A 14889-nucleotide genomic window follows, 5' to 3' on the forward strand; every position below is an offset into this window, starting at 1 on the left:
TAATCAAATTGTCTTCAATTCTTAAAATCTAAGTCTAAGTTAAACAAAAGAGAAATGTATTTTTCAAGAGGTAATCAAATTGTTTCCAATTATCTATTTATATTTATATTTATATTAAAAGCACGAAGGCCTTAGCAAAATGTCGTTCGCCTTTTTTGTCCATTAAAAATAGCCTTCACATTGGATAATTTGTGAGTTAATTATTAGTTTAAAATCAACTAAAATATTAATTATTAAGCTTTCCTTATTTAAACTATGTAGGAAATCTAAATATTTTAGGAATTCAAAATCAACTATGATTTTCTTTACATAAATTCTTTCCTTATTTGACTTATGTAATATAATTTTTATTCCTTCCATATTATTTGATCTAATAGTATAAAAAGGCTTGCTAATCTATTGCACTTTGCCAACGATATATGTATTGCTCCTTAGCAGGTGAATTCTTTAAACTTTTTTCCGATATATGGGTTTTGGAAGAATTATTCTCCGTTAAAGTCTTTTCTTTTCTCATCCAATTCAACTTTTCAAGGAATAAAATATTAAGCTGATTTTGGATTGAAAGAGGTTACACGTTTAAAGAAATATTTAAAGACTAATGTAGTATCAATATGAATTTCTATGACTAATCTGCAGGTTTTCTTTCTTATTTAGCAGTTTCTTTCAAAATCTTTGAGGCTACCTTCTTTTCCTTTTCTTTTCTCCCATCCGATTTAATTTTCGTTTAACAATAAAAGATTATACTGTTTGAGATTTTGGGTCAAAAGAGAATTCTCCATGTTTGAAAGAAAAAACAAAATCCAAAATCATTGTCGCTAATTTTTAAAAAGAGCTCCACTCTAGCCACATATATGTCCAACAAAATACTGATTCTTCTCCTAATATTTGGTAATTAAAATCAATTAAATTATAATTATTTTATATAAATTATTGTTCTCTTTGAACAATATAATGTTATTGTAATTCCTTCCACGTTACAGTCAAATATTAAAAGTACGAAGATTCTTAACGAAATATGATTCGCCTTTTTTACCCCTTAAAAGTAAATTTTGCAATGGACAACATTGTCATTTAGTAATTTTTCTAATACTTAGGACTTAAAATCGCGAATATTGATTCTTCTCCTAACATTTGGTAATTAAAATCAATTAAATTATAATTATTTTACATAAATTTATTGTTATCTTTGAACAATATAATATTATTGTAATTCCTTCCACGTTACAGTCAAATATAAAAAGCAGTTCACCTTTTTTACCTCTTAAAAATAAATTTTACATTGGACAACATTGTTATTTAGTAATTTTCCTAATATTTAGGACTTAAAATCGGATAAAATTTTGTTTATTAAAACTTTTCTTATTGGCATTAGGTTTAGACCTTCAAAATCAATTAAAAGATTTTTTTTACTCTTGCAAAAAAAGAAATTGAGAACGTGAAACTAAAAAAAATTACATGCGTTAATTATATGTTAAAATAGGAAAATTCGATGGATTCTAATTTATTGTTTTGTAACGTAATAATGACATAAGGAAACAGAGTTTCTTTAATTAATTATAAAGTTTTAACAATTTATAAAATTTAAAGTGACCGATCTCTTATTTAATTTAAATAAGGTTAAATTGGTTCTCTAATATCAGTATAACAACATCTTTCCGTCGCAAATAACTATAGTAAAATATGTACAAGTTTAGGACTAAGATAAATATGTTCAAGCCTCTAAATTTAATTGCCACTCACTTTAAATTTGATTTTGAGCTTCCATTTTTATATTAAAATACTGTCGTTCTTTTGTAGTTCACCATATTTTTTAATTCACGGGAATTGAAGATTGTATGTTATTTTATAGAGTACTGTCAGCGTCTATCCGTTATTACAATACCAATAATTATTGCATCTATCTTGACGTCAATTGTTATCTCAAATTCATTCTTATTCTACATTATGTACACTTATTAATTATAGACACAGAACATACGTGCATCGCACGTACACTAAGACTAGATTTCATGTTATAATTTTTTCTTTGAATACAACCTAATTTCTTCTTAAAAAGTGTCAAGGTTCATGTTAATTTGATGTAAGAAATGAATCGTCCTTACTTTTTTATAAAATTATATTTAACGTTAATTTATCACTAAAACAAAGAATATTATAACTCATGCAATTATTTATGGATGAACATATCCTTTAGCGTTGACAGATCCTCTTATCCTTCAATCATGTACTATTTCTTTAACAGCTTGTTTGGATGGTTATTACACATCGTTTCATAATGTATCGTATCGTATTGTATTGTATTGTACTGTATCGTTTGATGAATACAATGTTTGGATAGATTCTATCGTTTGCCGCTGTTTCATGATATCATGCACCAGCAATATGAATAATAAATTTACAATATTATAAAGAAAGATTATGATACGGGATAAATTTACTATATAAAAAGGTAGGGTAAATGATAAAATTAAATAATTTAATAATAGTAAAGGGTAAGATGAGAGAAAAAGACAAGATAATGACGCAACCATACTAAATCAGTCGTTATATAAAGTGGCACATTCCGTCGTTACGTAACGATGGATTTAACGATACAATACAATAAAATTTAAGTAACAACCAAAATAAACATCATATTTAAAGTAACAATACGATACGATACAATAGGTAACGACCATCCAAACAAGCTGTAAAACATAATACATAGTCCATCTGCCCTTATTTATATGACAGTATTCGAATTTTGATAGTTAAACGAGTTTTTCTTTTTGTCGTAATTTTTATATGCCTTCTAAATATTTAGTTTTTTAAATAATGTGACTATAGTACTTTTAAAGTAGTCTTTAGATATGTAAATTTAAAGAATCTATCAATATCAATATTTTTAAAACCTTTTTATTTTTATTTTTATTTATGTTAGGCGAGATACAACAATATAACATATTTTTATCTTACTTAACAAGATAATATAATTACAATTATTATATAACTAATTCAACTAAATTCATCATCTTTGTATGTTAAGAAGATATTGTTTCAATATATGCAATAATTTATTTTTCTTGTATATATTTTATATTGATTGACCTGAAACACACGTGCAACGCACGTACACTAAAACTAGTTATATTAAAAGCACGAAGGCCCTTAGCGAAATGTCGTTCGCCTTTTTTACTCTTTAAGAATTAATTTTAAATTAGACAAAATAGTCATTTAAACCATTTTCTTAATATTTAGGACTTGAAATTAAAGTTAATTACTATATTTTATGTATTAAATCTTTCCTTAGATAAACTAGGTAGAAAATCCTAATATTTAGATTTTAAAATCAATTAACCTTTTGCCTTATATCAATCACTTAAAAAAAAAAAAAAAAAACTCACCAACAATCATACTTCTACCAAGTTTTTTCCCTATCCAATCATTAACAAGAGATACATTACCTATTATATAATTTCTTACTTCTAAAGTACCACTAAAATACTACTACCAATGGAATAATACTACTAATGATTTTTTGTCTCATTTATAAATAAAGAAAAACTGCAGTTCTTCGAATATGTGTCAAGTGCTATAAGAATAATTTTGTCGAATAGTCAATTAGTTAATTTTTTAAATATTTAATAGTTTAAAATAATTAAAATTTTACGCATTAAAATCTTTCTTATTGAATTATGAAGAAAGCCCTACCATTTAAAACTTTAAAACTGTTAAGAGTTTACTTTATACAAATCTATGTTTAAGAGTTTAAAATTAAATAAAATTTTTCTTATTTAAATCAGGTAAAAAGTCCAAACCTTTAAAAATATTAAGAGTTTACTGTATGTAAATCTTACACTAAAAATCTATACTACATTAAAAGCTTAAAGGCCCTTAGCGAAATGTGTTCGTCTTTTTTACTCTTTTATAATTAGAGCTCACATCAGACAAAAAAGTTATTTAATTATCTCCCTAAGATTTAGGACCTTTAAATTAACTAAAACTATTAAAAATTTAAAATCAACCATTATACGTTGATTTAATTGTCCAACGAAAATACATTCAACTACCATATTCTATTTATCAATGCCATATAACCATATTCTATTTACCAATGCCATATCTTTTAAGACAAGATAATTGCTTCTGTTGTCTTTTAATTTGGTACAAAGTTGGAAAGGTGGAATGGCGCATAGCAAAGCAGCGCCCAAGGTTTAGGGTGTAGGGAGAGAGAGGCGCACGTTTAGCAAGGTTTAGCTAACGTACGCTTCTGCCATGGCTAGACAAAGGAAGAAGCTTCCATCACCGACGGTAGTAAAGGAAAATGAAGGAAACATGGAAACACCAGCTCAATCTCAACCTAGGCGTTGGCTAACGGGTATGGGAAGTGCACCAACAGTCTTTCACAATCCAGCTCAAGGCGTGGAAATTGATGGAACGACAGTTACGCCGGACACCGGAATTCAACAGAAATTGATACCACTGACGTTTGGGAGTTTTCTACCACAAAAATTCCAACCAATTATGGAGGAAATTGAGTGTGAAGGGGAACAATCTGCAGTGAAGGAAAATAGGGAGACAATTCATCGACGACTGCAATTTTCAACAGCAGAAAACTGTACAAATTCCTTCAGCAACAGCACCTTCAGAGAAAATTGGAAATAATGAAGAAGTACCTACAGTGCAGAAGAATTGAAGCTCACAAATGGGTAAGACATTGAATTATGTCCCCCCTGCTATACGTGATGGTACATTCATTGTGCAAATTAATGCAGAGGATACAAGGGAACGGGAAATTTACTGGAGTACAGCACTGATTGAGTACGTGTTGGGTGATAATCCTTATGAGAAATCCATGGATAATTACATTACCAATGTTTGGAATTTTGTTGAAAAACCCCAAATACTTTATCATGATGAAGACTACTATATCTTTAGGTTCCAAAACACTGAGGAAAGGGATTTGGTTTTACAAGCAGGACCCTATACTTACCATAATAAACCTCTGATTCTGCAACATTGGAGTATGGATTTCAAGTTTGACCCTGGGTGTATGAGTGTTATTCCTTTGTGGATCAAATTTTCGGGACTTCCATTGGGGTTTTGTTCCATAGAAGTATTGAGCAAGCTAGCTAGTGTTGTTGGGAAGCCTCTATACACAGATAGAATTACTGCTGAAATGGAGAAGGTATCATATGCAAGAGTGCTTGTTGAAGCTGATGTTTCACATCCTCTCCCAGATAGTTTTGAAATGCAAACGCCACGAGGGATAATCAACCAGCAAATTGAACATGATTGGAAACCTAAATATTGTTGTGACTGTATCAGATTTGGACATAATTCAAATGAATGTTGGATGAAAGAAAAGCTGGAAAAGGAGAAGGAATTCAAAGAGCAACCAAAACGGAAAAGGAATAAGAACAAAACTAATCTACAATGGCTACCAAAGGAGCATAGGGGAAATGAAACTGGTCAATTAGGAGGTCAAAGAGAATTGGGAAAACAGACAGAAGGGATGCAAACAGGAGTGATAAAACAGTCTATGCCAGAAGGCTGTACTCAAATGGCTAATGACAAATCTGAGAAATCAGGGCAGAATGATCAAAATACTAGAACAATTGGTAAGGGCAAGGCTGTCCAACAAGCTCCAGTTGCATCAATCAGCTCTAGTAACAGATTTGGAATACTGTAGATGGTTGACACTGACACAATACAAAGGGACGCTGGCCCTTCCAGCTTCACCCAAAAATGAATCTATGTACTTGGAATGTAAGGGGACTAAATAAGCCCCATAAACAGAAAGAGTTTAGGCTCTTTCTGAGGAAGTATAAGGTAGATGTTATTGGGTGCTTGGAAATAAGAGTCAAAGAGAGAAAGGCTGCTAGAATTATGAATCAAGTGGCAAGGGACTGGAGTGCATGTTGCAACTATAATGCACATCCAAATGGTAGGATTTGGTTGCTATGGAAGAATAATGTAAATGTCCAGATTTTAGTGATTGATGATCAGTTTATACATTGTGAAATTCATGAGAATAATTCCAAATTTAAGGCTATGGTAACTGTAGTCTATGCAAGCAATGATAGTACCCAAAGGAACCAACTGTGGAGAAAGCTTATTCAGATAGGGAGTAATATCCAGGTCTGCTGGTTGCTTAGTGGGGATTTCAATAATGTACTTCATACTGATGACAGGATAGGAACACCAGTTACGCAAGCTGAGACCCAGGTCTTTCAGGATATGATTAATACTCTACAGCTTTCTCAGGTGAAGAGCTTAGGGTGGCACTATACTTGGTGTAACAAACAGGAACCTGATAAAAGAGTGTATAGCAGGATTGATTGGGCCTTTGGAAATTTTGAATGGCTACAACAATACAACCATATTGAAGCAGAGGTTTTGAATCCGGAGGTATCTGATCATTCTCCTATATTAATCCAGTGTAATCAAAGTAATCAGCAGAGGGGAATACACCCCAAGCCCTTCAAGCTATATGGATCAGTTATGGAGCACTTAGAATTCAAAGGGATAGTTGAAAGGGTATGGAAGCAGGATGTAAAGGTTGAGCCTATGCAGAGAATCTGGCTGAAGTTAAAAATGTTGAAGGTGGATCTAAAAGACTTGAATACTTACATGGCTTCTTACAAGTACCAGTTGAACCAGGCAAGACACAAGCTAGAAATAATCCAGAATCAACTTATGGCTCATCCTTTGGACCAGAACTTGATTGATCAAGAGAGGTTGACATTGGCAGAAACTGAGAAATGGAGTAATGTTGAAGAACAAGTTCTTAAGCAAAAATCTAGAGCAAATTGGATTGCTTGTGGTGATTCAAATTCAAAATATTTCCATGCACAATGAAAATTAAGGACAAGCAATAATTTCATTGCCTCAGTATAAGTCAGCTTTACTCCATTGTGGAAATGTTCATCTCTTTCTTTACTGAACTCATGGGGAGAGGTGGAAATGTTCACAGATGTCCAAATGTAGAAGTCATACACCAAGGGCCATGCCATACACTCCAACAGAAAGAAGAATTGGTTCAAGAAGTTACAAGGGTGGAGATTCTAAATGCAATTAAAGATATGCCACATGAAAAGGCCCCAGGGGTAGATGGTTTTCCAATCGAGTTTTCACTAAGCATTGGCAGGAGGTGGGGAATGACATTTGTGAAGCCACAAAATAGTTTTTTGCAATTGGGAAAATGCATCGAGGAGTTAGTAGCACTGCTGTGACCTTAATTCCTAAAGTGCAGAATCCAAGCCATGTCAAAGACTACAGACCCATAGCATGTTGCACTACTTTGTACAAGATAATCACAAAGGCTATAACTGCTCGAATTAACAAGGTCATCGGAGGGCTAGTAGGGGAGTCACAATCAACATTCATTGAGGGTCGTAGTATCACTGATAACATCCTCTTCACACATGAATTGTTCAAAGGCTACAATAGGAAAGGAATCTCCCCAAGATGTGTGCTAAAAGTGGACTTGAGGAAAGCGTATGACACCTTAGGGTGGTGCTTTCTGGAAAGAATTTCGTTAGAGCTGGTCTTTCCTCATAAGTTCAAAAACTGGATTATGGAGTGTATTTCATCAATGTCATACTCTCTTAATATAAATGGTGGTCTAACAAAACCTTTTAAAGGAAGAAGGGGGATAAGGCAAGGGACCCAATGTCGCCCTATCTTTTTGTCCTGGCTATGGAATATTTGCAGAGGGAGTTTGCACAACTGATGAAAAATAAAGAATTCAAGTTTCATCCCAGGTGTAAAAAGCTTGTTAGTGGTGCATATCTGTTTTGCAGACGACTTGCTTATGTTCTGTAAGGCTGATATTCAGTCTATTAGACTGGTAAAGCAGACTTTCCTCAAGTTCTATGAGGCTTCTGGTCTTCAAGCAAATGCAGAGAAGAGTTCTGTCTATTTAGCTGGTATTTCAAATGCACAGAGGCAGGATATTTTGCAAGAGTTGGGGTATCCTGAAGGTACTTTGCCTTTCAAGTACTTGGGGGTTCCTTTGGCATCCAAGAAGCTTTCCATTATTCAGTGCTGGCCTTTAGTAGAGAAGATCACACAGAAAATTAACTGTTGGACAGCAAGTCTACTTTCATATGCATGGCGTGTACAACTGATCAAATCAGTTCTGTTTGGGATTCAATCATACTGGGCACAGATCTTTCTTCTACCAAAAAAAGTAATGAAGATGGTGGAGGCTATTTGCAGATCTTTCCTGTGGACAGGTACATCAAGTGTTTCTAAAAAGGCACTGGTCTCATGGGAGAAAGTTTGCCTACCACAGGTTGTAGGAGGTCTAAATGTAATGAACATGGTTTATTGGAACAAAGCTGTAGTAGCAAAGCACTTGTGGGCAGCGGCAAAAAAGAAGGAATGTTTATGGATTAGGTGGATTCATAGCTTCTACATTAAACAGAACATGTTGGAGCACATGCCAATACCCAAGAATGCAGCTTGGGTGGTTCGTAAAATACTGGAAACAAGGAAGTTCATTGGAGAAGTTCAAGGTCTGCAGGGTGATCTTATGAGCAGACTAGGTCAACTACAGAAGGGTAACTCTTTTAGTATCAAGAAGCTGTATAGACTGCAATTCCCCCAGCTCCCAAAAGTTCCTTGGAAAGGTATTGTTTTGCAACCAAATCTACATCCCAAATTCAGGTTTATTCTTTGGTTAGCATTGCAAAGGAGACTAGCTACAGTTGATAGACTTTGGAAGTTTGGTGTTCATATTCCCCAACAATGCATCTTCTGTAAGCGAGCGGACGAAGTCTTTGATCATATCTTCTTTGAATGCACTATGACTAAAGAAGTATGGTCGAGACTACTGAAAAATGGCTTGGACATAATAGAACTATACGAGATTGGCAGAGTGAAGTGGCATGGATAAGTCAGTATGCTATAAAGAAGAATGGACATTGGGCAATTGTTACTTGCGTCTTTGGTATGATGATCTATACCATATGGAGAGCAAGGAACAAACTCGGATTCCAGGGTGGGATAACTACTGTTAGCAGCATCTGCAAGGAAATAGCAATCCATATACACACGAGAGGCCGATTAATACAGCATTGGCAAGAAGCACTCGAAAAGCTTAATTGTTATCCTTAGGCGAATGTCTCTCTTACTATGTATAGGAGTCTATTTTTTTTGATTTTGGGTACTTAGTCAAAGTACTTGTTTTACTTAGACTACAGGACTGATGTAAACAAGAGTGTGGATGGTCAGCATCTACTTGCTTTGTAAAAAATTCTATTTACCAAAAAAAAAAGTTGGAAAGGTTCTGCGTTTATATGAACGAATATTACATTGGTTACAAAAAATAAATTTTATCACCATGTAAAAAATAGATATATAGATAACAAGGGAAAGGGGGGGGGGGGGGGTAAGACTTAATCCGAGGAAAAAAATAGAACATATTTTAAAACTTTTAATCTCTTTGTTATATAAAAAATAGCTTTAATTTATTTCCTACTTAAAATATTTGTTTTAGAATCTTGACAAATTAAATCATATTTTATTTATTATTCTTCATGGAAATGGAAAACTGATTATGCTTACTAGTAATGTACGGTCATAATAAATATTGTTTACTAAACCTTCCTCTAAATTAGAAAAATTGATCTTTAAATATATAATTCTTACCATATTCTACGTATTTTTTATGTTGAGCAAGTTTTTAAATTTATAATCAGTTTTGTCATAAAAGTAACTTACCTTCACTTTTCTATATAAAATATTGATGCTAGAATCTTGATGATAAATTAATTGTGAAAAAGTTGCCATTAATTATAAAGCTTCACTATTTTTTGTATTCTTTATTTGATAATTAATAAAAACTATTATTATTTCCTTGTAGGGTGATCTTAGGAATGTACTAGATCTCCTTTACAAAAATTTAAGTTATTATTTAATTGTTCAAGCTGTTAACATTTAAAGAAAAATAATACTAACTATTTAATTAATATCATTGGATGAAGATCTAAGAAAATTTATTTAAAGAACAACTTCCTAAAGACTGGCCTAATTAAGTGACTGGAGTTTTATGAAAAAGTGTATTATATAGTATATTAGAATTTGAAGAAATATATATTTGGGGATATAGCGACGCATCTACCAGATATATAATCAGGTAAATTATTTATATCCAATAGTTAAGTTTATAACATTTTGATGAAATAACCATTTTGACAAATTGTGAGGTAATATAATAGTGTCATTGGTCTAACTGATAGTCGAAATTTATATTACTTGTATTCCAAAGAGATGTTTGACGAGATACAACAACATGACATATTTATATCTTATTTCACAAGATATTATAATTATAAATATTATATAAATAACTCAACTAAATTCATCATCTTTGTATGCTAAGAAGATATTGTTTCAATATGTATACAATAATCTATTTTTCTTGTATATATTTTATACTGATTGACGCGAAATACACGTGCAACGCACGTACACTAAAACCAGTTTTTAGTGAAAAGGGGGAAATACTTTTCTCACTTTTGGGCGGAAGTCATTTTCCTTCTCAATTATCTCAACTTCTAACTTCGTATCATTTACTTTAACCAACATCTAGAGATTATTATCAAATTTTTATACTAAAAGATTTCATCAAAAATCTATTCAGTACGCTAAAGTTATTATCGATCTTTAAGGGGGAGTCTTAGTGGACGTTTGGACATAAGAATTGAGTATAAAATTTCGGAAAAAAGTAAAATTATTTTTAAGGGAAAATGGTATTTGAAAATTAGAGTTGTGTTGGGACATGAGTATTATTTTGGGTTGTTTTTGAATTTTTGTGAGTGATTTGAGTGAAATTTTTGAAAAACTGCCTTTTGGAGTTTTTAAAATTTTCGAAAAATTCCAAAATGCATCTTCAAGTGAAAATTAAAAATTTTATGGCCAAACACTGATTTCCAAAAAAAAAAAAAAGTGAAAACTTTTCGAAAAATATAAAAAAAAATGCATGGCCAAACGGTCTCTTAAGTAATCCTTGGTTAGTTGACTACCTGAACTTTCACCAATGTATAATAAACAAAATTATCAATCTTTAATAAAGTAGTATTATATATATATATATATATAATGTTGGTGTTAGTGCATTTTAATATTAAAATTATAATATTAAAGTGCATTATTTCTTGTGAGATAGCGGTTATAAATTGGCAAGAAAGTGGTCATTATTTTGGTGTAACTCATGAAACCACTAATGCCATGATCTACCACTAATTACCCACTAAAGATTATATTTTGTAACCACCAACCAATGTTCTACTATTTTATTATCCCACTATCTTATTATTTATTTTATGGAAGAGATTCTACACCTATAAATAGTGGTGTTTCTTCCTTGTGCTTGGTGTGGGAAAAATATGGTAGTCTGTATGAAAAAAGTAAACTTGGTGTAGTGAAAAAGAGAGTTATGAGAAGGAGAAAACCTAAGTCTCCAACTTAATCTCTACAAAAGAGAATATTATTTTTGTTGAAGGAAGGTGTTCTTTTTGGTGGAGCTTTGGACTCAACAACTTGTCCAGAGTTGTTCGAGTCATACGACATTCTCGGGTTGTTGTATCCTGGAGGGGACAAGTCAAGAGTATTACTGCTGGACCGGTGAAGATGCTACCGCAGTGGGCTTGAATCTCCTTAAAGAGAGCGAGATATCCGCGCCTCAGCTTGAATAATATTTATTTATTTTTATTCATCTTATTTTTCAACTGTAATTACTTGTAATTTCACCAACATATATATATATATATATATATATATATTAACTCTCCAACCAACAAAAGTATTTTCCAGATTACAGATAATTAAAAGAAAAAAACAAATCCAAGATATTAGGATTCCCTTTATTCAATTAGGAACTTCATGGAAAAACATGTTACACTTTTAACATCAAATATCAACCAAATATTTGGATAATACTACAAGCAAATACATAAACCAACGTTTTGTTGTATCATGACTTATTAATTACAACAGAAATTTTAAAGCAATTACTAAATATAATAGCTAACATTTGTACAATTCCATGACCCAACAATAATATGCACGACATGCAATTTTGGGAGAAGAAAATCCAGCTTCCTTTGCTAAAGCTTCAAATTCTTGCTTTGTTCTTTCCTTCGCTCCATTAAGCATAGTAATCATTAACATATCAGTACTAAATGAATGCTTAGAAAGAAGATTATTCTCTGGATATTCTGGCTGTATTTGTTCTATTACCACAACCTTCCCATTTTCTGGCAAAGCTTCCCAACAATTCTTCAATATTTTCAGGCAATGATCATCATCCCAATCATGAAGTATCGCCTACAACATATACATTGACAGTGTAAAAAAAAAATCACTATCGATATAATTTTATAATTTGCTTCTATTTATTTTCGGGACTTTTACATTAATAGCCGATCAAATTTACTTTCTACTTTTTCTAGCCAGTATGCGTAAATTATACAATAATTATATACGATTATATGCATAATATACATGGATTATACATATATTATACTTTGCTGGCTATTTTAAGTTTAAGAGCTTAGGTAGGCGGCTATTTAAGTTAATTCTTCTTTATTTTTCTAGGTTATTAGATCATGTTTGTCACAAAAAGACTTAACCTGATGATATAAAAAAATATATACACAAGTCACTTATAAGAAAATTACAAGGAAATTTTGTGATAAGTATTAAATAGTAACTTGGTAAAAATGACAAATATAAGTTATTATCAAAGATTAAACTACACAGCTAATATAAAATAATCTTTACAATACCGGTGTATATAAGTTAAATATCCATACAAATATGACAAAGAATACTTTACCTTCAGAATGATTACCTCCCCTTTAGGAATGCTCTTAAACATATCTCCTCCAACATGCTCTATGCCTAATATAACAAGCAAGAATTGAAGCTTAATTTGATCTTTCAATATCAATTAAATACAGCTTTAATTTTAAAAAAAATATATTCAATTAATATGATTAGTAATTAAGGGAAATAAATTACCTGCATAGATAGGAGCATCTTTGATGACATGGGGTAGGTCAAAATTAATACCTTTGATGTTAGGATACTTGGAAATTATAGAAGCTAATGATACCCCAAGTCCACCTCCCACATCTATTACCTCTTTTACCCCTTGGAAGCCAGTGTAAGACTCAAGAATTCTCTTCATTTCAATGGAAGAGATGTTTTGCATAGCTTTATTGAACACCATATTCAATCTACTATCTTTTCCATGGTATTCAAATGCATGCATTCCATGAGCCTTGTTGAATGGTATTTCACCCTCTAGAATTGCAACTTTCAAATGAAACCTTAACAAGAAGTCAAAATATATCCAATCAACATAGATTTCAAATCACATGACGAAAAAAGGAAAAGGGCAGCCCGATGCACTAATATCTCCTAGTATGCATGAGATCCGGGGAAGGGTCGGACCATAAGGGTCTATTGTACGCAGTCTTACCCTGCATTTCTGCAAGAGGCTGTTTCCACGGCTCGAACCCGTGACCACCCTGGTCACATTGCAACAACTTTACCAGTTACGCCAATGCTCCCTTTAACATGACGAAACAAGGATTTAACTTAAATAGACTGACAACGTACAAAAATGTTAGACAATAAGTATATTTTGTCTTGTTGTAGCAAGTATATGACTTGATAGTACAAAATTCTTATACGTTAGTATATAGAAGTGAAACTCAAAGAACGAAATATGAGAAAATATGAAACTGTACCAGGAATTAACAGCTACTGGATCAGTCATCAGTAGTAAAAAAGGAGCAAAAGATGATCCGTCTTTATCGGAGATGAAGCTTTTGCCCAAAGGTGTCAAATTGTATGATGAGTGAATGTGTCCATCATCATCCTTGGAAATGTTGGAAGTGAGAAAAGATTGGCTAGCAAGAAACCTTAGAATCCTTTCAAGAATAAGTGGGGCATTAGGGTTTTTTGCGGGAAGTTGAGATGCAATATCATAGGAAGATAATTCACTATTTGCTTTTGCTATGATCTCAAACAAGCCAAGTTCAATGGCAGCTTTCAAAACCATGTTAAGGAATAAACCAGTAGGAAGATGCATAGCCTTCATCATTGAATTTTCCTCTTCATTGGATATAACAATTTTATCCATAGATAAAGCCATGTCCATTACTTGAACTAATAACAACGAGCTAATAACTCGAAGGCGTTCGGTCTGTTTTTTTTAGCAAAAATCGGGGTAGTATATGAATTTTATTTACACATGTTCTTGGTCCAATATATATATATATATATATATATATATATATATATATATATAGGGAGTGAAAGTAACCTTTTCTAGTTTCATCAGTTCCATTCCCTTAATGAACTATCTGCCTAATCTTTTGACTAATAAGCCTAATATTAATGAAGGTATATAAGGGTATGTTAGGTAGAAGTAGCTTTATCTTGCTTTTTATAGGCTGCTAACATGGAGTGATGTAAAAGTAGCATGAACGATTCTCGTTTTTTATTAAGTTTTAATTTGACACGACGCATTAAACTCATCTTGAATAGCTAAGATTAAATGACAGTATTAGTTTTTAAAGATGAGATATTTCTTGTATTTTTTTTGTTGGAGTCAGCGAAACCTATCTATAACAACCTCATTTATTTCCGAATTTTTTTTGATTGTTATAGCTAAGTGTTGTTATAAAGAACATATATTATAATATAATATAAAAATTATTCCTTAAAAAACTTGACTTTTATAGTGAATGACTGTTATATAATAATATTGTTATAGAAAGATCTGACTGTATTCGAGAAGAAACATCGATCACAAATTCTGATGAAAATATACATATTGTATAGAAGATCTATGCTATGCATTTATTCATTCCATGCAGAGATTATAAT

The 14889-nt window shown here is 32.0% G+C and overlaps 3 protein-coding genes across 3 annotated transcripts; 2 read left to right on the forward strand and 1 right to left on the reverse strand.

The window, feature by feature from the left end:
* Positions 1 to 4684: 4684 nt before the first annotated feature.
* On the forward strand, positions 4685 to 5671 carry LOC109207699. Its single transcript, XM_019370670.1, has one exon. It carries the CDS (start codon positions 4685 to 4687, stop codon positions 5669 to 5671), a length of 987 nt encoding a protein of 328 aa, XP_019226215.1.
* Positions 5672 to 6929: 1258 nt separating this feature from the next.
* Positions 6930 to 9102, forward strand: LOC109207700. Its single transcript, XM_019370671.1, has 3 exons — positions 6930 to 7095; positions 7785 to 8652; positions 8802 to 9102. The coding sequence occupies exons 1-3, from the start codon at positions 6930 to 6932 to the stop codon at positions 9100 to 9102; spliced, it is 1335 nt and encodes a 444-aa protein (XP_019226216.1).
* Positions 9103 to 11828: 2726 nt separating this feature from the next.
* Positions 11829 to 14239, reverse strand: LOC109207707 (caffeic acid 3-O-methyltransferase-like). Its single transcript, XM_019370680.1, has 4 exons — positions 13746 to 14239; positions 13012 to 13322; positions 12827 to 12891; positions 11829 to 12315 (listed from the first exon to the last, which is right to left on the reverse strand). The coding sequence occupies exons 1-4, from the start codon at positions 14156 to 14158 to the stop codon at positions 12016 to 12018; spliced, it is 1089 nt and encodes a 362-aa protein (XP_019226225.1). The 5' UTR covers positions 14159 to 14239; the 3' UTR covers positions 11829 to 12015.
* Positions 14240 to 14889: the final 650 nt, after the last annotated feature.

The sequence above is a fragment of the Nicotiana attenuata genome, unplaced genomic scaffold, assembly GCF_001879085.1.
Source record: "Nicotiana attenuata strain UT unplaced genomic scaffold, NIATTr2, whole genome shotgun sequence".
Lineage (NCBI taxonomy): Eukaryota > Viridiplantae > Streptophyta > Magnoliopsida > Solanales > Solanaceae > Nicotiana > Nicotiana attenuata.

Coding starts and splice junctions, on each gene's coding strand:
- LOC109207707 (XM_019370680.1), bottom strand. CDS start 14,158: ATGGACATGGCTTTATCTATGGATAAAATTGTTATATCCAATGAAGAG. Junction 13,323..13,745: donor CCAGTAGCTGTTAATTCCTG/GTACAGTTTCAT, acceptor CTTCTTGTTAAG/GTTTCATTTGAAAGTTGCAA. Junction 12,892..13,011: donor AGATGCTCCTATCTATGCAG/GTAATTTATTTC, acceptor TTGTTATATTAG/GCATAGAGCATGTTGGAGGA.
- LOC109207700 (XM_019370671.1), top strand. CDS start 6,930: ATGGGGAGAGGTGGAAATGTTCACAGATGTCCAAATGTAGAAGTCATA. Junction 7,096..7,784: donor AAAGGCCCCAGGGGTAGATG/GTTTTCCAATCG, acceptor TCTGTTTTGCAG/ACGACTTGCTTATGTTCTGT. Junction 8,653..8,801: donor AATCTACATCCCAAATTCAG/GTTTATTCTTTG, acceptor CTATGACTAAAG/AAGTATGGTCGAGACTACTG.
- LOC109207699 (XM_019370670.1), top strand. CDS start 4,685: ATGGGTAAGACATTGAATTATGTCCCCCCTGCTATACGTGATGGTACA.